This window comes from Neodiprion virginianus, chromosome 6, assembly GCF_021901495.1.
Source record: "Neodiprion virginianus isolate iyNeoVirg1 chromosome 6, iyNeoVirg1.1, whole genome shotgun sequence".
In the NCBI taxonomy this organism is placed as follows: domain Eukaryota; kingdom Metazoa; phylum Arthropoda; class Insecta; order Hymenoptera; family Diprionidae; genus Neodiprion; species Neodiprion virginianus.
In genome coordinates this window covers 25,528,420-25,553,656 of record NC_060882.1, presented here as the reverse complement: position 1 = coordinate 25,553,656, position 25,237 = coordinate 25,528,420, and the positions used below count along the sequence as shown (strand labels likewise).

The window sequence follows — 25,237 nt, the reverse complement described above, 5'->3', positions numbered from 1 at the left end:
TCGTTAAACATAGTCAAGTAATATTACAGGGGATTTACGAATCATTGGTTTCTAACGTAAATCATAATGATATGCAGTCTCGTCTGTATACACGAATTATTTTTATCTATTCTTCGACGGTTATAATTATGTATATAATATAGTATGTATATATCGTATATATATATGTATGTATGTTCACGATAGAAACGTGGAAAAATTTTCAGTGTGTAAAAAAATTCATTTAGCTTTATAGTATAACTGAGTTATATACGGTTGATAAAATATCGACAGAATTCACGTTACATATTACTGTCTAGAAGAAGTATGTACGTATATAAGTATGTAACGACACGGGTTATACAATATTACGTGTGACAGTTTTCATTTTTATTTTTGTCTGAATATTACAACTATAGATGCGTGCATGTTATTCCTTTCAAACAGTGCCGATTATTGAGATCAATTCTAGATCACTCGACAATAGATTGATTTAAGACGATAAACGCGTGAAAAACTTGGGCGCGTGGCTTTGGAGCTCGATATTCCTGTTGAAAGAAAAGTAGCGCAAGATTTGAAAGAAAGAAAAAAACATTTAACGGGAAAAAGTCTGAGCTTTTGAAAAAGTTTTCAAATTTTGGCCTACCCTTTTGTTCAACAGAGGTATCGAGCTTCAAAGCTACAAACCCCTGAGACATCCGCGCCGAGAGTAGATCAATACGAGACTCGAATTCATGATTCTAACTTGACTTCCTTGTCTGTGTTTCGTCTTCTTCTTCTTGCCGTTCTTACTTCCTATGAACAAGCGGCTAAATTTGAGGATTACATCAATCAGTGGCAGGGTGTATGTTATAATACCGTTGCAATGACACGTCGATGCTCTAAATACTTGTGGCTTCGGGTCAAGCAGGGACTCACGGGTCAATACTACGTACAGAGGATCTCTAATTGCAAGGCGGTCAATTAATCTCGTATGCATAAGCATTGTCAGTTTGCGACAAATAGGGTTGCACACAATCTCTCTCCGCTTAGCTAACAATAAGTTTGAACTCTTTGGTTACACGGAAAAGCTAGCGAAGATTGACGTCTCTGCAAAATCTCTTCGCCGCGTCTTTGCTTCGATCGATTGATCTCTGTTAATTCTTTTCGCGATTAATGCCGCCTCGTATTGTTCTACACCCTGCCACCCCGAGTCCTCGGGTGATCTCGTAACAGGGTTGGGAAAATGAAGAAAAAAAGAACCTCCGCCAGACTCAACCTCCACTTGAGGTATGGATAGGGGCGAGAAGGGAATCGGGGAACGAACGGACGCAGATATGACGGCGCGATGAGCAACTCGTAGAACACGCCGTCTAAATGTAGGTCTGTTCGCAAGAGTTCTCTCGGCTGCTGCGGACCTGGTGGAGCGAATACGTCGAGCAGTATTTCCTCGAGGATAATTTCTGGAAAAGCAATTTACTGGGTAGTAAACAGGCGTCCGTCTCAATGCTGGATAATTGCAGAGAAACAGAACGAGCCAAAGGATATAAAGTATCGTTATTCGATTAGAACTGCAGTTATGCGACATGGGATGATTGTTGACTGTTGTCGGAACTTGGTGAACGAACGAACGAATGAATGAACGAACGAACGAATGACTTGCACGGTATATATGATCCGCCGATATCATCCTCGTCATCGTCGGTATTACTTGAAATTTTGCACCGTAACTGTCGCGTTACGTGATCTTCATGCTAGTGGCAATGTTTTCCTGAAATTTGACCATCGACAGGATCCGGATCACGGAATACAGGGGTTGGGTGATTGATGCAGTGATTAGTGGGTTCGTGTTGTTCCTTAGGGGCCGGAAGTCACGTGGTTAGCAACAAGGGCGGGATTGAAATTCAATGACAATACGTAAGATCGTTGCGGGCAGATTATTCCAAGACTTGTCCTGCAGCCGATGTTCGACGCAATTAATCAAAGAAACGTCGGAGAAGCTGCATACTCGTAAATCACGAGTCCCGGATAAATAACGGGACGTTACGACGCGTGTATTAACATTTACCGTCGACCGTGGCAAGACGGCCACGTCGTCTCGACCGGAATTTCAATCGTTTATTACCCCCCGAGTTTAGTACCGTTCCCCAAAATATCCTACTGCAGGCTCTCTCATCTGTACCCGTTAAATAACCGTTGAACCGAAAGAGTGGCAATTTCCGGTCCCGCGACAACGCCGTCGACGAACGACCGCCGGAATTCATCCGCCTCATTCCCGCAAACTTCGCTCACTCGGCTACGATTCCAAAGCAAATGCTGCGGCGAAAATGTTAATTATCTTCCAACCTGACCCGACCGTCACCCCGACGATCTCTCCTTAATTTTTGCTGCTGGGCTCGTCTCTCTGTTTCATATCGCCTGTGCTTTGTATTTGTGAAATTATCGCCGGATCAAGGTGTTTCCGATTTAATTGAAAAGGCTCAAGTGGGATTAAAGGAAGAAATTAATCACGCGTAAAAAAATTATTTCAGACAGCTTCGCTCCCACTGTGATTTACACCGTCTTGAAATTGGCCATGCGGCTATTTAGCTTGGTAAAACGCCAACTAACGAGATATTGACGAGCGATGTCTCCTGCAGATGACGCGAGTCATGTAAGGTACCAGACGAGATAACTCGTGCACGTCGTGCTTATCTCGCGTTCTATTCTTCAATCGCCACGATCCAGACGCCAATAATTTTTTCCAATCAACTTTCTCGTGTCGTTTGCACAAGGTCCTCGTTACATGGGGGAAAAATTTTTCAAATCCATTTACGGACTTTTCCGGCGAGTTTTCGTAAAACTCTGCTTGGCTTAATTTACATTTTTATCAGATCAACCGGTGTGTAATATGTAAAAAAAGATTGATAGAATCGATTTTGAGGGTGAAATTGTGGTAAAACATCGATTCCATGTAGTGCGAAAAATTTATATTATTATTATGTAGGATATTAAAAATAAGGACGTAGGTATACGTACGAGCTTGCAGTCGCGTGACCTAGACGTGCGAGTATGTAGAATAAGGCAAGCCGATGAAAGAATTCACCGAAGAGATGTAAAAACGAGCGGAAAGGTTAAACTCGGAGTAGCGGCTGTGCGACCAGACGAAACGACGGACCGTCGAAGCATTAGTCATCCTGCGGGATCGTTCTCGGGAATATGGACAAAAATAAATCATACAGAAAGAAGAGAATTGGAGGCCGGCTTCGTCATCGTTCGTATAATCTATACCTATAGCCTGATATGAAATCGGGGAAAAAACGAGGAAAAAAATATCCGCCGAAAGGGAGAACTCGAGAACGCACGAACACGGAGGATTACACCGCGTGTATTCGCCCCCCCATTTCGCGCGGTATATTTGTTCCCCTTTATATGGGTGTGGGCATGTATTACCTTTTTTATCCCCTTGATGACATTTTTTAACACCGACGGTTTTAATAAAAACATTCATTTGGGTCAAATATTCAGATTTTAGACTAAGAAAACTATCCCGTGATATTATCGATGCCGCATCGACACTCTGAAATGAACACTTCGCTTCATTGATGATCCGACGAAATTTCGTTAAATAAAGAATTAGGTAGCACTTCTCAGGGGCTTGTTGAAGATTGTTCTGAGTACTCGCGAAGGACGTGAATAACCATAACCAAAAGATTTCGTCGTTTTGCACGGACCGCTTGACGTTTGAAAAAAATATTCTGTTTTTACATGGCTTTCGCAGCCGGTTCGTGAGAGGAATTTGATTTGCTTTCGATGCGAGATCTCGTCTCTTGAGACAGGTTGGCTGGACCGTCACGACCTTCCTTCCATGGTGGATTATGCCACCCTGTCCCTTCGAAACCACGCGAAAAGGGAGTAGATTTAACGTGCAGCCCCGTGAGAGCGCAAAGAATTGGCAAGGGAAGATAATTCGCACCTTTGAACAATGAAATTATGAAGCATGATGACGTCAAAACGGGACAGCCATCGTTAGACGGTAATTATCCCTGAACTCCGAAACTTCGGGACAAATATCGACGCGGCAAATGTCGAGGCCTCATTCGGGGCACCCCATAAATCCCGGGTTAACCCCGTACTCGTTCCCGCTTTACGTCCCCCATAGAAAACTAGTGGTCAGCCTCTTCACCGCCTCTCGAACCACGAGGCGTAGTATATATCACCTTATACATCGTAATGACGATTTATAGTTTGCTGTTTTTCACCTTGTTTTACGCAGCCGTGCGTGCTCAGCGTCGTTAACGACGACGCTTTCGTTGGAGGCGATTTTTACAAATTTTGTGTTACGTTGGATCCCATGGAAATTCGTCGTCAAGTTGCACAAGTCAAGAAAAAAAAAATTTCCCCCAAACCTTTATTTATTACTTATAAAGTTTGTTTTCGGGAGATTACGTTTGGGGTTTGATACGAGAAAGTCCGTACGAAAATATTCCTTGTTGAACTTTAATTGTTTATTAATTCTTTTACATTTGCAGTTTGTTGTTAGTTAATATTTTTCAATAAAAGTGATCTGAATGCGAGACTGAAGTTTGTTTAATTGTGAATTACAATAAATGTTTGAAAAAATGGGTGATTTTTCTTAAAATCTGAAATGTCGTTCTCGTTTTTACAAATACAAACTTTATCTAAAAAAAAATATTTTTTCATTTATTAGTTACGTAGAAAAAATCAAAATTTGACATCTAGAACCCAGACGACGTATTTGCAATCGGGTCATGTGATTTTATCTAAAAGAGGAACAGCTGGAACTTGACCACGAGTCTGACTAGCGTTCGCTGATGCAGCAACGAACTCGGAAGAATCACACATGTGGGGGGTGGTAACTCGAGAGAATTATTACCGTTTGCTTGCGTATCACCAAATCTCCCGCTATTCAGACCGCGTCGAGTCGTTAATTTCTGGCAATTAGCTTTTTACCGGATTCCATGCTGAAATTCCGATGTTCGGAAGCCGAAATTTACCGTCGTTGATATTAAAATTTCGTAACAATCGTATTTTATATCAAAATAAATTTCAACCACAGGATTTTCAGACTTATCCTCTAATGTTTCCTTACATATTTACTTGGGATTCTGTGATTAAACTGGACTGTCTGATTTTTTAAATTTCATCCGTCATTCGAATGATATGGAACAATTTTTCATATATTGTACATTCATTTACGAATCGCCAAAAAATTTAACGTAGTTTCGATTTGACGATAAAGGAGGAAAATCCTTTTTTTTTCTAAACGTTTCCTAAAAACGAGACAATATAGTCGACTATCAGTAGGGTATGAATCGTACCACCTTAAAAGTTGACAATAACAGGTAATAATCCATATTCATAATACATTAGTTTTTAAGACGACACTGAAAAGCTTTCACATATTAACTCTTGTTTAAATTATAATACCATAAATCATAGTATTCAACGATAAAGCCAATATTTGCTTCAGTATATCGAAACATTAATGCTTGAAGCGTTGACGTATTTTCAGACTAATTTGAGCTTGAATTCAAATGTCGAAGCATAAATTTACAATAGCAGTCATTTCCACCATGTAGAATGCCATTGTGATTATCGGTCTCAAATACCGATTTTCGTGCATTTCGTGCAAGCGTTTGTTCGTGCATTTGTAAAAAGTACTCTGTTCATTCCCGATATCATACCATCAGAGATAATTTGTGGTCGATCAGCAAGCTTGGAGTTGCCTTTCGTACATGCGTTATATGTATATATTTTATCGTCGAGATGACGCTTCAACGTTAAGTTCGGAATGTTGTTCGTTTCACGAGCCTCATTTAACCTGTGTATTTTCGTATACTCGCGTTCGCGAAGTGTTATATTATTTTCGTACCACGATCGATTTTTGGCTTTTCTCTAACATTTCAAAAATCTTATCACAAAAAAAAAAAAAATAACAAAACCGTTTCATGGTAAACCACTAATGTCGGATTGGTTCGTGATAGTGATACGAAATACCCACCTGTGTGCTGTTTGTTTGAAAAATTTCTTACTTTACACCTAGGGACGCCAATCTAAATGCCAGAACTTCACAATAAATACAACGGATTACACTTTCGTACCATTAATAGTACAACGTATTATCTGGTTTTCACGTAATTGTACGTACCTTCGTACGAAATTGTTTTATGAGAATCTAATTTTTTGCAGGCATTTAGCGGTAGCCACACTTTGAGCGTTGGTCACGCGATGATAATTGTCCGTAAAGATAACGAAGATGATGTCATCGCGATCAATCGAAAGTGTTCACGAGAATCGGTATCACTTTGTTTTCTAATTCTAAATCGATTTAGAATTTTTCATTGAATGATAATTTTATTTTCAGAAAATACGCTCTGGTCAGCTAAGGCTGCATAAATATCGTATAGATATTTCATCTATCTATTTTTCTGCGAGTTAGATTTAGAGGTTGTATAGACCAGAGCATATTTCACAACATCAGAACGATCGTATCACAACAAATTTCGAGCGAAACCAAAGTTTTACAGAAAAATGAAATAGATGATCGTGTATATTCGAAAATAAGCTACGTGACCCCGTGCTCAAAAATCTTAAGGTGGTACGATTAACCCATAGATATAAATTAGCTTACTGTTCCCATAAAAACACTTGATCAAAATCTGCAGAAGCTGAAGCTTGCAGGGGAAGCAAATATTCATTACTTTTTGCCAAACTTTCCGCTTTTCACCAAAGTGCTCGACCGAATGAAGTCATTCGATTTTGAGGAAACGTTGTTATATTTTCAAACGAATTCATAACACCGCTGACACATTCTTATATAAGGAAATCCGTCACTCTCTCGAGTTTGACGTCGAACAACGAACGGAGAAGATACCGGAATAAATGGCAATATCTGAAATTCTTTTTCGTCATCGGCACGCTCACAGCTCTGCAGCCTTCGTGGAAAAGTTGTTCTCGTTTAGAGCGAAGTTACACGTGGCACGGACGTGCAAAACTACGCGAAGAATTTGAGGTCTCGCAATATTACACTCGATCTTTACCGGTTATTTTCACTGCTCAAGTTTCACGAGTTCTTGAACTTGAGAGGCAGTCGCAGGCCATGGTTTTCTGTTTCCGCGATCAGTTCAAGTCGTCGTCACAGATTTTCCGCCGCACGAATTCAGGTCCTTTGATCTTGATGCAGTAGAACGGAATGAAACGGGGCCAAAGAAATTCCACACGAATGTCTCTCGCATTTCCCATAAGGTCTGCCTTCTTCTCTCTTTGAGGAAATAATTGAGTAATTCTTTCGAGAAAGAATTTGGCTGTTTTCATACTAATTGTTATTATTAATTATTTTTACAAACCCAATTATCTTTTTTGAAGGCTTTTCTTAATTACCTTCGTTTTTGTCACCGGTTCTTTGTATTGTTTGTTAATCAACTTTCTTTTCCATACTTTGAGCGTGTGTTTTGCCTTCTCGCTGTTTTATTTTTCCGAATTTCTTTTTACCGAGCAAAGAGTCAAAGTTTGTCGAACGCGTTTTTCGTCCATTTTTAATATCAAACTCACGTTCCAACAAAGCTAGGGTGGTGCCAACGAGAGTGATTCGCTTGTAGTAGTTTAATTAAGCAACTTTGAGTTTCGAAAGTGAAAATTAAAGGTTCGTTAACGCTGTTCCAACCCCTGACTATTTGTCAGAGAGAGTAGGAACGAGTTTGCACAACCCGCAGCCGGTAAAATGTTTATGACACACTTCTGAATCGTGCAAGGGAATTTCGTTATCCGGGGGTGAAATTACTGCACCGCAGTATAAGAGAAGGATTGGCCAATTTGGTCGGACGGCGAAACGCGGAATAACAACGCCCACTAAATCTTTATCTCGTTTCTCTCGCTCTGTTATCTTTTCTTCGCAAAAAGGAAAATACGAGCACCTACAACCACAGGGACAGTCCCCTCGTTTCAAACGGACTCGTGAAAATCGCATTTGATGCTCTTCCTCCAGGGCGTTCTCTTTATTGAGGCGAGACTCTGCACTCGGGACGACGTCGCGTGATATAACTCTGCAAGCTCCGCGAGGAAGGTCTCTCGATGATTCCCGGAAACGTTATCGGTAACGCTTCCACGATGTTTCTACTTTTACCGATATCAAAATAATACCCAAATAAAGAGGTAGAAAAAACGAAAGAGCGCACAAAAAATAGAAAAACGACGCCATTTCACTGTTGCGGCTGTAATAGACGATGACGATTTCCGGCGGTAGGGAAGAAAAAGATTGTCAGAGATTGCGGCCAGATAAATGTGTCGGAAATGCAATTTTACCTGGTATACTAGACCGATAAGAAACCCTCGTAAACCTCATTGACCTCGGCTTGAGATAGGCTGGTGTTTCACCGTAACATAAATATCGGCGATGGTGTGGCGAGGGGATTGTTCTTTTCTTTAGCTTCAATTTCTGGTTACCCAGCTCCTATCGGCGGGAAGTGAAGCGTTTGAGGAACTTCGAGTAACTTCGCGTTGTGTTTGCAGTAAAAATATAACACTTGTTCAACTTTAGGGCAGAGAATAGAACCCCGTGCAGAAGCTGGTGTTTTCGTTTCTTAAAAACCCGGTCTCGTGACTTTGTTAATAAAACAACGAGCTACGCACGAAGAATAGAGGAAAAAGGGTCGGTGAATTATTCCGCGACTTGGGGAGCAGACACAAACACAAAAACGTTGTACATTAAAAATTCGTCATGTTCAGAATCGGGACAAACAACCTATACAAATACTTTTATCGGTATTCTCCGAGAGGGTCGCACGTATACTCGAGATCGCGGGTGGAATTTTGATGCTGCATTTTGTTAGAATCGTCTTTCCCCTGTTGCTCGGGCACTCTGCTCCACTCTGCGAGGGGTAAATCGCTAGCGGGTAACTGACTGATCGTTTTCTGATAAGTTCTTCCTCATAGAGTCGCTCCCTTCCACCTTCCGAATCAGTTTGCGATTGAGGTACAAGAGCATTGCTATTTGTCTGACCAGTGGGAGCGTGAACTTTGAAAATAACGGCCTTTGAAAAAAAGGCGAGATCGCATTAGTCGCCCGATTAGTTGTACGCTTTTTAACATTTCTGCGGACTAACTTGACTTCCGACCACGAGGAATGGCGTGTAGAGTTGGTTGATTTTTGCAAATGAATTCGTTTCACTCAAGCGTTCGTCTCGAGATAGCGATAGAAGTATAGTGTGTACTGCGTTTTTCGCGAAATTCGTGAGATATTTTGTGTGACGATGAGGTATAGTAAAAGCCGTTCGTAAAGTATACTCGTGGCCTTCGATGCAGCGACATGGATTTTGGCATGCTGTATTGATGTAACTTCGACTCACCTGGCTAGGCTTGCACCTGAAAGCAGGCTGGTAGCGACGCCTCATTCTTCGAGGGCAGCATACGCAGAGGATCCTTACGAAAGCTCTGAAACAGTAAAGATCGCCGAGTTACAAGCACGGAATTGAAATTAGTTCCACGACTTGCTTTTAACTTTCATAACCGAATTCCGTACGACATTCGTCGTAATAACCTTGACGACAGGTAATTTGTTGAGCTGGGGGATTTTAGCTCAAAGATATATGCGCATTTCACGGTCGACAGACGGTTTCAGATCCATCGATATGAAAAAACACCGTGCGTGTTCATTGCTCGGCGAAAATACTCTGTAACTAAACGACGAACACTGTCCGATAAGGTTGAGCGAATAAAGAGACTCGATTACACCGGCCGATAGGGAAAACTGTTTAAAAGCGAAATTCCGCCGTCAAATTAACCAGTCGAAAAGAATCGGAGAACAGGACGGTGTTCCATCCTTAAAGCTTCGGTCTCTCAGTGATATTTTATTACCCAGAGTGCGCGAACGCTCGGTGTAAATTTGATCTCGAGGTTAATATGCAACGGACAGTAATTGTGCTTTGCTGCAGTGTTGCGTGCAGGGGCGTTTGAAGTTCGAGAGATAAGAGCCCAATCGTTTGTGGGATCGGTTTGCAGGGATGCGCGAAAGGCGCGAGCGATTATTTCGCGACAGACAATCGTGGCTGGCAAACGTTCGCGGAACAGTTCCACCGCGTTCCGCAATGCGGCTAAACTGGATATACGCCTTCTCGCTGATGTGGACTTGTCCTGCTCCCTGCAAGACGATAATAAACAAATCGACGCCGGTCCTGCGTGAGGAGGTCGCGACGATCGAGAGTGACATCAAAGCTGTCACCGATTTGAACCCGATAATTTCGTGCGTGCGCAGCATCGCCGTAAAACATTTCGACACCACGGAGCGAGTGTCTCTCCTGATACCGAACTTCCTCGACGGTCCAGGTATATCCACCGCCTTCTTCACCGGCCTCGTTGAGGAGCTCGGGGTCTACTCGGTGTCCGAGAACTTCACCGAGGTCTACGTCAAGGCTCACAGCGCCGTCCTCCTGGTCCGCAACTCGACGGACCTGGCGCTGATAAACAACTTGAGAAGTCTGTGCAGCCCGCGGTGCAAGTACGCCGTGTGTCTCCTGACCGATTACAGGGACAAAGACAGTTTCCTCGCGGAGGCGGAGGCGGTCGTCGAGTCGCTGAGGAAGTCCTGGATCGTGAACGCGGTGATCGTCGCCTCGGTGGGGGGCAAGTTCGTGATAGCTGGAAGTTACAGCTTCGAGGCGGACACCGATCAGGTGCCAAAAAAGCCCGAGATCCTGGGCAGCTGCAGCGCACTGACCGCCAAGTCGGACAACAAGATCTTCCACAAACTGATGATGAACAACACCCGAGTGAACGTTACGGTCTTTCACTGTCCGCCGTACGCCATGCTCGCGGAGGATAAGGAGGGCGACAAGAGGATACGAGGCTTCGAAGGGGAGCTTTTCGAGGTGGTCGCAAAGAGCTTGGATATAAAATTGAACAGGCTGAACATCAGCACGGAAATCAACGCCAGTCTACACGAGGAGCTGATCGGTATCCTCAGCGATCCTGGCGAGAGTGACGTCGTGTTTTGCGGTTTGTACTTGGAGAAGGAGGACCGAGTCGAGTACAGCATCCCCTACGAGGTGGAAAGGGTCGTCTGGTTAGTACCGTCCACTCATTCGCTTACTCTGGTAGGCCTCGTCACTCCGCTGCACACCCGCGTCTGGTTCGCCGTATTGGGGCTTCTGGGCTTCGCGGGGCTGATGAAACTCCTAGTATTCAGAAAGATGGAGTTCCTCGGCTTGCTGGCGCTGATACTGGGGGTCTCCCTGCCGCGGCAGCCGAGCACCCTGTCGAACAGGATCTATTTTCTGTCCTGGGTTATCTTCGGTTATGTGATAACGCAGAGCTACTTGGCCTCATTGGCCGGTCAGCTCTTGAATACGAATTACGAAACTATCAAGACCATGCAGGAGCTCGAGAACTCCGGAATACCTTTAGGGGGAACCGCCCGACACAAGGACCTCTTCAAGGACGACAACCAATCTGTCATACGAAAGATATACAAACGGTACAAGACCCTCTCCACCGAGGAGTACGACGTGCTCATGGACAACATGAACGCTGGGGGTAACAACAGCATGGCTTTGGTCGTCGAGCTGACACTCTCCCACTCCTTACGCCAGTCCGAGCCCTACAAACCCCACACATTGCAGGAAGCGCTCGCTATATACCCGGTCGCCCTCGCCACCTGGAAGGGCCTTCCCTACCTGGATCAAATCAACAAGAAAATATCCTCGCTGAACGAAGCTGGACTAGTGAGCCATTGGAGTGCTCAGTTCGCCAATTCAACCCCCGCATCCATGATCGAGGTCGAGATCTCTCAGGGGTTGGACATGCTCCACCTAAGTCCGAGCTTCCTGCTGCTGCTGCTGGGCCACGGTATGGGCCTGGTAGTATTTCTGATGGAAATTGGCTTCTTCGCTAAGAAGATGAACACTTTTTCCCGGAAGAAGAATCGTAGAGTGGTGAAAAATTTGAAATAAATATTATTTCTGGAACTCTACACTGTCTGGCTTCATTGCTCTGTGTAGTAAACGCGCTAGATTTCCCTTGCACTAGATCCTCTGAGCCAGAAACGGTAACGGTAATAGAAAGAATACGGAAAGAGAGAGGTAATGAGAAATAGAAACTTCTTTTACATACGGTTTTAGTCGAGGCTTAATAATTGTTCGCCGTCGAGCACGTGTAACGTGGTACTCGTGCCGTGACCGATTTTCGAACACTTTTTTTGCCCACACGCATACCCACACCGACCATTCGCGCAATTTATGATACCCATCGAAACTGACAGCAACAATTGCTCCGGACGGATAGCGGAATACCAGCGGCACTGTTGTTTTCGGTGGCTTCGGTTGTGCGTTGCACCGTCGACGATAAGAGCACCTGCATACCTCGAATGCACAGTTTCAACATGGAAACACGGACGTGGAAACCGAGTGAGTTTACGTGGTGGATTAGGGAGGGGCCGGAGGGGGGGAGGGGTGGACGCAGGTGAAGCTGGATAATTTCAATTTTTATTACCTCCGGGAATATGATTGTGTATTTTACTCGACCGCGTTTGTCTGCGCAATAAATAATTCGGCGAGATAAACCAGGCACGGTAATCGACGAAAGAAAGAACGAGGGAAAAACACGGAAATACCGAAAACGCTGAATTGATGCCCACCGTGGTCAAAGACCGCGAGATCGTTAGACCGGAGAGCGAGACAAACCACTTCCGGAATTATCTTCCTTAATTTCTTGGCCCGGGTGAAACGTGCGCAAGGAAGGGAGGGAGGATGGCTGGACCATATCGTGATCCTCTTGGATTAAGCAACAACACAGTGGGATCGTAAAACTGAATGACTTCTGAGACGGTTAAAATAGCCCGTAAAGGATTAGTGGAGCCGGTTTCACAGCATATTGGATACCGTTGGGATCCGTCGAGGTTCTGCCCTTCGGCCAATCGAGACAACCCTTGCGTGCCGAAAAAACATACTTCGCTACTACCGCTACCCGCTGTCCTCCGTTAGCCACCGATTGCTTATTTCGTCCTTTAGGTATTCCTCAAAATGGCGGTCGACACGCTACGTGCACGCGGGGAGAATGGGGATCGTAAAAATTGATGGAAAGCTGATAGAACGTTTTTTTCTTCTTATTTTTACCACTGACAAAGTCGCGTACTCATCATCCGACCTTGTTAAAAGCAGCCTACGGATTAGGTGCAGAGTCCCGTTCGATTGTGGGACTGGTAACGATTGAGGAGCATGACGCCTATAGTAATTTCGCTAAGAAAAGAGGAAGACGGTTGTGTCTTGGCAGAAATAGACTTGACAACTCACGATCTCTAGGCATCGGGAATGAAGTGATAGGGAAGCTGAAACGCTTATTCTTCTCATCTTATTATTATTTTTGTTACGCTGTACTTGTGAAGACGTTGAGTCACGTTGAAGAAGAAATATTTTTCGTGATACACTTTCAAGCATCAACGGTTCATCTCAAAATCCATGGGGATAACCCATCGCTTTCACTTTCGATGTAATCCCAATCGACATTGGAAAGATTTCAGAAAAACAAAATGATTAATGTTGAAAAATTAACCGATAAACTTGATATCATTCATTGATATATGCTCGTAAAAGTCGAGTCAATTGTTTGGGTAATTTGAGACACAAAGACTAGAAGAATGTAAGGAAGAACGTCGAGCTCAAGCTTCGACTTCACTTTTCAGTAGATTTTGCTTCCCTTTTTGCAGCGTTCATGCAAGACCTTCCAAAAGGATAAATCATATCGAGCTGATAGCAGGAAATAAGACGCGTGCGTGTCAAGCAGCGTCAACGTCACGTGCGTCCATGGGGGACGGTGACTTCAAAATATGGGAAATTTATATTCCGCGGGAGTTTCGCGCGTTCGTAAAAATCTCGAATAAGAAACGTCAGTCGTCCTACTTTTTGCCGCCAGACAGGACGGCGCCTCTTTGCGTACTCCGGAACAAAGGTAATAAACCGTTGGACGAACTGTTTCGATTGATCCTAAAACATCGGCCATAATTGCGCAACGTGCAGCCCATGCAGAGGATGCGAGTAACTACATGCTGTTAATACCTAATCTGAGGAGAATTTTTAGTGCCGTAGGGGTTTTCAATTTCCTTTTGAGCTTTCGCGAATTAATTACATTGAACCTGCAGTACCTCACACGTTATTTCTTGGGTAAAAGGGTCGTGAGGTGCCGGGATCAAAAGACACGTCGCGCAAGTAAAGTATCATCGAAGTAAACTGCAGCCGTTCAAGGAGTCGAGAAGTGATCGTGCGGAAGAAAGGCCGGCTTTCTTGATCTTCTTCGTCCTTATTTGTTTCTCTTTTTACTATACCTACCAAAGGCGGCCGTTGTTCTCTTTTCCTCAGGGTTCCCTTTTTTATTTTCCCGAAGAATCGAGGGGAGAGGAAGGAATAAAGTTCGGCGAATTCCAGCTTTGGTCAGACGATCTTCTTAGCATGATTGTTATCAGTGATGTATTGTTAGCTGGCGCGGCATGTTAAGGAGGCACGATTTCGGGGTGCTCGGTTTATCAGCTGGCCAGCTGCTGAATGGAATCCTTTTTGGCTGTGGGAGGTAGTAGCCTCGAACCCTGGGAGGTGGGCAGCTGTGTCAGCTCGTCGTCCTTTATCTGACTCTCTAAGTCGGTCACCAGCTCCTTACATCAAGAATCGAGAGCTGATGAACCGAGCGTTTGATCTGTTACACGCCGTCAATTTTCGCGACGATCAAATCAGACAAAAGAATCTAGCAAAAGGATCCTTATTTTTCATTTCGGGAGAGCATCTAGACCGAGGAAAAAAGCTTTTTCGTCGTTGGCTGAAAGCTCGAGGCGACACCGTTAGGTCGAATTACAACTTTTCTCGGGGAGATTGGTGTTGGTGGTTGTTGTTGGCAGATTATGGAAGCGATTACATTCCTGAAACTGCGCCAAGAGCCGGCGGGCTTTTCACATTTCACCCGACGCGACGCCTTAATGTCGTCAAGGTATTCCTCGGCTATCGAAACTTGATCCACCTCTTTCCATTCACCGCCCATTCCCGTCTCTTCTGCTTTTGGCTATTTGTTATACGGTTGCGCAGCCCGCTTATACTGTCACCTAATAGCACGAACCGATATCGAAACCCACGCCTATTATTTCTCCGCTCTTGGAATGGGGTAGAAATTCTTTGGAAGTTCGCAAAACACGTCACTTCCAGTTGCGTGGATATTAGTTTTCGAAAGGCATATAAGTGTTAAACAAGGATCATCGATCGTAATGAATATCGGCTGATTAGTTATTACAATTAATTCGAACAAACGAGACCTCGAATTACCTCGCCAATTCGTTGTCCGTTTTTCTTTTTTCACCAAGCCATGAAATTTATCTGATAAAAACTTCGTTTTCAACATTAAAACCTGCAAAAATAACTTCCTTGCCGGGGATAAGCTTAGAAACTGTTGAGTAGTACGGAAAAGCGTATGAAGACGTGTATCGATTCAAGATACGAGCGTGTCTTGAAGTTGGTACAGTTCTTATCTGCATCAAGTTGGACGGAGACAAGCGCAAGAGGTGACGTTAAACGTCAAGCGTCGGGACGGTCTTGATCCTGCGAATCCCCCTCAATGGTTCTTGGCGTTGAATAAAGATTAAATACCGCATGAAGAGGAGACGTGGTAGAAAAGTGGGTAGCAGGAATTCGCGTAGAGCAGGGGGAAAAAGGGAAGAAAAAGAAACAGCATGTCTTATTTTAAGAGGTGAGAACGGATTCTTTCATGAAACTAATATTTTATGTCAAATGTAGGAACAACGAATTTAGAAAAATCCGCTCGATAAATTGCAAATAATATTTTCAGTTTCTTTTATTGAAGCAATTTTGTTAAATTTTCTCAATCAACATCGCATTCAAGTCGTCTTCATTCATTCGACAATAAACTTAAAATCAATGTGTAAATATGTGTATAGATAAAATCAAAGCGTAAAGATTAATGATTAAGCTTGTATGTATGTGTCAACTTCTTTTCGTTTTTCATTAAATGGAAATTATTTTTAAATTCTTAACGGTTTATCATTAACAACAGGTTTCATATTTCTAACTTTTTTCTTTATACCACATATCGATTTTATGGAAAAAACCAGTAATCCATAAAACTTCGCACGTGCTAAGTTGTAGGCCTATGGATTTCTTTACTTCTCACTCGCAACTAGCTGATGATCATTACACGATCTTAGAATATGTAGTGCCAAGTTTGAATTTCGTTATCTGTAGCCTATATCCAGCTACAGCATGTAAGGAGTAGCAGACGTTAAAAATAACGACATTCGGAATAACGCAGAGGGGTGTTAAAAATTCTTGACCGACTTTCGCTGGTATTAAAACTATATTCTACCAGCTTCAGCTTCGCTCTCAAATGATCCAGGGCGCGAAAATTTTCGAGTAAACTAGACGACGTATTGGAATACGAAGACTGAGCGAAAGCCCCGTTTCTAAGCCAAGTACCATAACGTTATTTGAATAAAGTCAACACTACCAGCGGAACGGCTGTATCGTGTAATACCGTTCTCTCCCTCGACGAGGTCCTATATTAAGCCCCGGTGGTCGGGGACTCACGAGTCCTTGCGCCATTCCGAACTAAATTCAATATTCAAACACCCGATTGGCAAGTTGACTCAATAATTTCGCTTACTTTGAACGCCTGAGGGGGCTTAATTGCAGCGAACTTTTCACACATGGGGTGAAAGTAAAAAATAAAAAAAAAAAGATTGCCATAGCAATTACGGTACTACAGGTAGTTATTTCTTACTTAGTACAGCCGATTGAAACGTCAAACCGACTTTTTTCTCCCTTCCAACAAACGTACGTAATCCATACCCTTAAAGGTTTGAATTTTTGGAAGCAACCGACTTGCGCTCGGCCTAATCGCGTATATGTATAATACTTTTAATAAACCACGGCCGTCTGACGACTTGACGAATTGCTCGATTCCGTGACTCGTTACCATTAATTGTAAGACTCTGAGAACTCGCAGCTCGACACGCCGAGCTTTTTCTCCGCCACACCTGCAGTTCACCCGTGTAACCAGAGTTTTCTATTTGCGGCAACGAGTGCACGCTTTTCTCAATTCCGCAGAAGACCGAGCGGCGTAATAATACTCCGGCAAACCGTATGCTCATTGAGTAATAGTGCAAGCTCCGGAGCTGCTTGAGAGACGTAACCGTTTTCCCCGAGGGGGCGTCTTGATTACACCACTTGGTATTAACCGGTATAATCTCAACGGACGTTTCGCTGTTTTATACGCTCATACCCTGCAGGTGCTTCAGGAAATCAAGGAACGGCAATCGAAACCATTGAGCGTGGCCTCGATTCTGCTAATATTTCTTTTCTTATTATTGTGATTTACGGCTTGGATGCACGTTAACCTTTCGGGCTGGATATTCAACTTTCCTCGAGCGATCTCGTTTCTTCTGAGCTCTGATTCTTATCTCGGAGAATCCAAGCTCTTTTGAATCCCGTGAAGGATATAGTCTGAAAAATGGTAACCTTCTGAATTCCGCAGCACGACATCGATGAACTGAATCAAATTTCGGGACGAGAAAATAATTGAAGCTCAACCGAATTCGTACTCACTAATGGTCTTCCCCTTGAATGACATTGACTGTTTGATAAATTGCGTATCGTATTACAGCAGTTATTAAAATTATGGCGGCCCAGAATGAAGGCAAAACAATTTCCGCCCAAGTGATATTTAAGACGGCACGGTGCACCGACGCGAAAACTTCTTTTGATGCGCATGTATCTAAACAGATTGAAACCCTCCGTAATTTGATTACTGATCGCGCGTTATTAATACCCTTCGCGAAATACAAGCTTATAAATTAAGGTCACGGTCTGCACGAACAGGCGACTAACGTTATAATGGATAGGAACAAGGGGGAGTTTTCGGTGGAAACAATTTTACGCATAAGCGTTAAGTTCAACAGCTTTTATATTAGCTTCTCAATTCCGGGCCTCTCCTACCCGCCGTGGGAAATCCGTTCTACTTTACTGATGCCGAGAATTAAATTCCACCCGCAGGTATATGTATATATATTTTCATCGTCGATATTCAAATTTCAAGTGGCACATCCAGCTTCTTAGGTACCGTTACGAAACTCCCGATTCCGCCGCCGTAACAATTACCTTCCAATCGCCGTACCGGAGTTCAATTCGGCGATCAAGAAATTTCCCTGCTCCGAAAACGATCACAGGATCGTTAGATCCTCGCTGATTAACCGGAACGAACCTCATCTTCCCGTTTTAAACAGCCCGTGATACCCGGCATAAATGTCTAGCGACTTATTGGCGCTTGTTACGGGAATGAAAAAAGCTTGGAAAACTCGGTCAGAAGTCTCATTGCGAAAACACGTTCTTTGTTACTTTTCAAAAACGCGTCGGTTACCCTTCGGGAAATTAATTAAGATAATAGAATGCGGAACACGGAACACGACGCGAGTTTCGCTCCCGACAATTGTGACAATTGGCAATTATCCCCAGGATGAAACCTACTTTCTTAGAGAAATGCTTCTTCCGACACTTTCGTATTCCCGAAGGAGAACTGGAAATTCGTAGGCGAGCAGTGCGAGCGGCTTGGATCGTCCTTTTCATCGACTCCTTCGCGTAATTGATTGTTACCGAGGAATATCGGATCAGGATGCACGGACACGCGCTGATCGGATTCGAATTACTGTTGCAAATAGCTGTTGCAAAAAAAATTTTTTTTGCTGTGACTACGTTAACACTAAAATTATCTGTTCCAGCGAGTTATTGTTTTTTTTTTTTACTTATAAACACGCGCACAGCGAATGCCAGCCTTGTTTCGTTCCGCGAAAATTGCACGACTCATCGTCGAGTAAGAATGCGAAATCGATAAAGAAGCGGTACAACCAGTATTTCGCTGTACATGTAGCCACGGCTGACGAGCGAGAAAATTTACGAGCCCCTTTTCATCGGCCCGCTAAATTCCAGCACCGCAAATTCGAATTGTTGATCGGTTTAGTTATGTTTCTTATTTTATCGAGTTGAATTCGCATCCCCGTCGCGCGTGGCGCTAATCGAATTCGGCCGAAGTTTAGATTAAAGATTTGGAATAGCGAATTAGAAACCGCGAACGCTAGTTGCCTGAGTTTGAAGGAGGGATGGGGGTTATTTGCAAGACGGATGACGCCCCCGCCTCTCATTCCGTTCCCTTCGTGCCAGATTCAACTCCTGGTTTCACTTCCGCGTTGGGGTCGCGCCTTGCGGTGATTCGTGGTGCTAGGAACGCTCCTTCTCTTCACCTTGGTTGTGAATATCGCAAATCTTGAGGCGTGCGAATTCTCGGAGAAAGAATAACGGGCCTGGAATCCGCCCGCATCTTACCCCGAGTGGAGTGTTCCTTCAACCCCTCCGACGGTGGAAATTTATCGTCGGACGTTTATTGTTTTTATACCCTAGGATAAATGATTCGACGTTAAGGAACGGGGGGTACGCAGACTCGAGGACGTGGTTACGGGCCGCCCCTGACTGCAGTACCGGAAACGGATAGGCTTCAAATATTCAAAACGGATCGGCCCCTCGATCCAAAACTGGTTCCGACGTCGTTTTATTATACAGTTGCCAAAACCACCGCTGCGGTCTCTGCAACGTTATTATACGCGATCGTAAAAACCCTTGTTTATGAAGATGTTTATGCGCTTGTACGACGAGCAGTCGAAAGCCAGAAGGAGCCGGGAATTTCGGAGCTTATTCTCACGGACGACATTCGGCGAAGGTGCAGGTAGGTATCTTCGCAGGTGATCGAGTCTCCGGCAAAGCACCTCGGACCCTCGGGACCATCAACATCCATTCGAAGGCTACACCGGACGTGTAGAGAGGATCATCAGAGCTCTGTGTCGCCGACAGACTCCGACGAAAGGTACGATCTTCGGCGTAAGGATCACCGAGGATCCTTCAGGTCCTCGAGAGCGAACGAGGGGCATCCTTTACACCGTCGCGTCGGACTATCAGGACCTTGACGGTATCTGGTGTCCGGATGTCAGAAGCGTTCTTTTCCTCGAAATCCTTTTCGGGCTGCATGCCGGAGAGTCCATTGAAATTCCGAAACTGTTGGACGTATCTTTTGCGATGAATTCTCTGTTTGTCAATTATCGAAAACGTACAATCAGGCCATTTCTAAGCTCTTACGTACCGCAGCTGCTTGAATTACCAGAGTCAATCGATTTCTCAGCCGTGTCAAGTTTGAGGGGTTTCTCGAGTGGATTTTAACCCGATGGCAGTGCCGATCGATGCAGTTCGTTCATTCGATAACTTCCCCGAGTTCGCAGACGGCGAATCGATGATCAATGGAACAGCATATTTCGTGCAAATATCGTCAAGTCGATAATCGTCCGAAACTATTCGTCGATAATAAAATCGTCCGACTTTCACGAATTACAGCTGTCTTCGGGTATTTCCCGAGATTGCAAACCTTCCAAAGCTCAGCTTTGGCGAATCGGTTCGCAATAATATATCCGTTCGACGCCGCGCCGGCTGCCTTTTAAGGCCCGAACGGTTCCCAGGCTTCTGCGCGTTTTTTCTCCGCTCGGACATCTTTTTCCTCTCCAAATACCAACGGGGGTCGGAAACTGGGCGATAATTCTTCCGTGCCGCGGGATTATAGGTAGAAGCTGGTCGAGACTCACGCGTGGCATCCCAACTAGAGTAGAACTTGCGTCTCTTCACCCTTGGACACCTTTGCAGGGTTTAGCGGATAACGCGATCAGCGACATGCTGCCACGACAGCCGGACCCAGGCCAGATCGAAGAGCTGAAAGGTAGACAGAAACGGCGTCTAACAGGCTTGAGGCTCGACACGCTCGACCGCGTGTTCAGAATTGGATCGAACAGCTTGCGTCTCCGGTCCAGCCTTGGGCGGATATCCAATAACGGAATTGATGGCTGGTTGGCTCTCGACTCGCCGGTGAACTTTCCAAAATCGATTGCACTTGATACACCTATCCGAATGACGAAAGGACATACCGAAAAAGAAATCCTGGCAGCCAATAATCGTCGTTACTGCCGAAGATAAGCGAAGCTAGGAGTTTAAATTCAATGGAACTAACTGGAATGTCGGATTATTTATTGCGAGTGAACGTTTACCGAGCTTATTCAGGGACATTTCGGGGAAAACTGCGGGCGATGAAAATAACCCGCAGTTTCAACGAAATTTATTCTATCCGTGTTCCTGCAATCTTTTGAACCACACTCGTCGTATTACGGTGACGAGCAGTGAAAAACAGGATTAAATTTCGACGAGCCACGTGTACACAGTTTCTCTGACCTTGTACTCGGAAATTTATTCGAGATACGAGAAGATCTCGGAGATACACACCCACGGCGCCTTTTCAGGATTATTTTACACGTCTCGTCGAGTGATTTGAGTCGGTATAATCGCGAAGTGACGGATTGCCGCGAGATCCTTTATGCAAGGAAATACGGGTGAATTAAGAGCGGTTGGGTGGAGTGCCCAATTATTGCAAGAAAATTCCCCCACGGCTAGAAACGCGCTCGATTTTCACGTAGAAATAATCTCCGGCTTTCGAGGGCGTGAAATTTTTTCCAAGGGAAAAAAGGAGAGGTTTAATCTTCCCGACGGAATGCGCGGAGTGCGTAGATCCTTATATTCTCCTTTATATCTTCTCCCGAAATTTGATCGCCTCCTTGAGATGCGAGCGAATCCGGAACGACACTCATCTTCGGCGAATTGTGCCCTCTGGTTTCATTCAGAGCTTACTTCCTCTATCGGGCCGCATTTTTTCTCCTTGGCAGCAGAGTAATAAAATCCATTCCGAAGACGTCTCGAGTCAAACGTCGAACGTACAGACGCGTAGTTGCAGGAGTTTCTCGGGCCGGCCTCGATTACCGATGAAAAAAGGTGAATAGATTTTTTTCCTTTTTTACGTCATCATTTCTCATCGTACCGATCCGTGGCTCGATTATGGGCGACGCGAAAGAGAAGAGAAGAAGGACGGAAAAAGAGAGCGCGGTGTGACACGAGTGGATTTTTTCACCGCATACACCCTCATCCGTCAGTCGGAATATCATTAAAACAAAAATGTACCCACGACTGCGGGAGGAAAAGTTGGATAATATACAAAATTGGAGCGAGATATTTTTGTGACACGAAAATTTTACACGTCACAGCTTTCGCTGTCGAACTTTGATCAGTTCCGAGGTACTTAATTCTTCGCCTCGTAACTCGAGGTGTCGAAATTCTCTTTCCGAACTCCCAACGAAGAAAAAGAAGTTTTTCGAATTTTTGGCCAGACCACACCTACCTGATCATGCAACACGGAACGTAGAGAGAGGAAACAGGAAAACCTATCGACACTTCAAGCGGATAACCTCGTATATTTTCAGATACATTGCCCTGGCGCGGCAGCGTTACGATCAAATCGGAGCTTTCCAGGGGATCAGCTGATCTGAATTTTGAACGCCGGTTTTTGTCGGGATGGGTACACGCGCGTCTTATATTTTCAGAACAAGCTTTTTTCCCGGCCAATAATATAAGCTCGAAATTTGTCACGGTGCGATCTTTTCCATTCGAAATTTCGACTACGAATGGAAACTCGGAAACGACGTTTGTCGAAGCTTGAAAAAAAAACGCAGTGCTTTTCGGAGGAAAATCGAAATAAAAAAAAATTCCGGGCGAGGAGAAGCCTTCTTCTGGGATACGACATCGGGTTCGAAACCTCCCGGCGCAATACGATTGTATTTTCGATTGACACCCAGACCCGTTGTTCGAGTGAATTAACGAATGGCTACAGGACACCGTAGGGCGTAGAGAGTGAATTTCTATGGAAGACGAATGAGCTCTCCGAGCACTCGTGCGAACGAAACCCAACACTTCACACGTCAGGAAAGATTAATAAAACGGTATACTCGCGTTGAATACCCAATTCAAAGAATTTTTTTGAAAAATTCCACTTGGTACGAAAGCGTGGGCTTACCTCAAACGTACAAGCGTGCAGTGATTAATTAAATGTTCATCCGCCGATCGGCAATTGGTAAAAAAAAAAAAATAAACGAAAGAAACAGGAAAAAACAAAAAAATAAAAATTAGGTCGCAAACATTTTGACGAGCTGGATTTCACGAACGATTTCAACACGTCAATCCAATCTCCGTTTCCACTTTAACTGACATTATGTATTTCAAGAATGTTACTGACCTGTAAAATTTAACTAGTTTTGTAATTAGCCTGGATCTTTGATATCCATTTTTGCAGTCATGAAGCTCGGCGTACCTTCGAGTAAGGTAGAGACCGATCCATGATTCATGGATAACTCTCTACCGCGAGCGTGAAAACTTGTTCGTTGTGGAAAGTCGAGGGGAGGGGAAGGGAGGGTAGGGCAAAGGTTCACCGCGATATGTGAACCCGCGATGGAAACAAGTTTCCCGAATGACACGTCACAGTGTACCGAATACCTACCGACTGTGCATAGAAGGCACCTGTTTGAAATGCATGGAGTGGCTCCCACTGGTTATAGGCATCTGTCTACCAGACAACTTGTAATACGGTCTGCATATACGTTCTACCTATTACCCTGCAGGTACGTGGACATTGTCTCCCGAACGCGCACCTGCGAGAAGCTCACGACTACTAAAAAGCACGGGGATGCGTTTGAATATCGGAGACTGGTCGACGATTGTTTCGGCAATTGCAATTTTTCCCTATTAAAGCTCGTTTGACAACTCGGTGTATGTATAATATCTAGCACGCACAGTTTTAGGTCTGTTTAAATTATTCAGACTCGCGAGAGATACGCGAAAAGTTGCAAACCGCAAGAAGCGCCGTCTCGACGTTCTCTTTACAATTAGCGCAGATAGCTTAACGCGCAAAAACACTCCTGCACCTTTGCCCATCTTATATGTGTAACATTAATTTGCTACCCTGCCCGAGTCTCCGCTATTTGCGAAGCTTGTTGGCATAAAATTAGCCCTTTCTTGTCTCACGTGTAGAGGTTTTTTTGAATTCTTTGAAAGCGGAATCAAACGGATGATAAAATCACGGTTCAACGTCGGAATAACTGCATTTCTATATTCGCATGTATTGATTTAGGGAAAGTTTGACGTCGACTTGGCAAAGGTTTAACGGGGGAAGAAGGTCGCTGTAGCGGCGATTTATTAAAAAGCATTTTGCATTTTTGGTAATACCGACATATAGGGTCAGGATCTCGTAATTCCTCGAACTACGAAGCGGCTGTTTGAAAGCGGGCAATATCCACAAATTTATACAGACGTCGCATAAATGGGCACGGATTAGGGACCAAAAAACACGCGGACAATTTTCTCGAGAGACTCGAAGCAGGGATTCATTTTCATGAGAAGAAGAAACGAAATGTACTACATACGTTGAATTCACAAACAACCGGAATGCTTCAGATTTTCATTATTTGTCGAGCTTATCTTCTCGCTGAATCACGAACAAACGTTTCCACTTTCCCCCTCAAATACCAACGTTTCTTCGTAAGTTTGAGCAAAATTCTACCGAATCAAGAGATATCTGTTATTTATTAGATATAAAAAAGCGTGCTGGTATAATTTCTCAGTTGTTACAATATAGCTGCGGAATTGTACACCTTACGTTAAAATTCTTTTCAGTATTCTTCGAATGATTCAGCGAATGATTAAGGCGGTACGTGGAATCTCGAATTGTAATATATCTACTGGCAATTAATCCCATTTGAAATAGCGTCACGATCAAACTTCTCCCACGTTGTTCCCAATGAAAATTGGCAATTCGGAAATAAAATCGACTCACCGGTTCTGCGTTGCAAAATTTTTTCCAAATTGCAAAAAGTTATGTGAAACGGTAATAGTTTGCAGATTACAATTTCCGTAAATAAAATTTATGTTTTTAGGGTGACCTTCGACCTTACCGAAAGCCCGGAGAGCTTCTCTCGAGCTTATACGCGATTAGCAACGTGGGTCAGTATTTTCTGAGCCAACCCTTGGGCGTATATGAAGTGTAACGGATCCCCACGATTGAGTGGGCCTTGACATTTCGGATCTCCCTACTCACCGGTTGTCACGTTAATGGGAATTCGGCTGGGTAAATTCTAAGAGTGGGCAAACTTTGCTCGGCAGGGTCGCGGGAGGCTGATATCGGGCCAAGGATTACCAACCCCGATCGCCCGAAGATCGTCAAAAGTGGAATTCCTCGGGGAGCCGGTTTCGTTCGGGTCTCTTCATTAGGTCAAACTGCCCGAAGTGTTAGGCCAATTAAACCGCGGCTAACCGAATGCGGCGGCCAAGAGTCGAGGGCA

At 44.2% G+C, this 25,237-nt stretch overlaps 1 protein-coding gene across 2 annotated transcripts in view; it reads right to left on the bottom strand.

Annotated features, from left to right (window-relative positions):
- Window positions 1–25,237, bottom strand: part of LOC124307468 (dopamine receptor 2) — a 77,283-nt gene that overhangs the window by 8,693 nt on the left and 43,353 nt on the right. Inside the window, exons 2-3 of one of the 2 annotated variants that reach the window (XM_046769134.1) lie at window positions 9,306–9,390; window positions 191–1,421 (exon numbers count right to left, since the gene is read on the bottom strand). In XM_046769134.1, the coding sequence (XP_046625090.1) occupies window positions 1,332–1,421; window positions 9,306–9,390 (175 nt within the window). In that variant the 3' untranslated portion in view covers window positions 191–1,331. Of the gene's footprint in view, window positions 1–190; window positions 1,422–9,305; window positions 9,391–25,237 lie in introns of those variants that run through there. The other variant, XM_046769133.1, reaches the window with a different exon arrangement.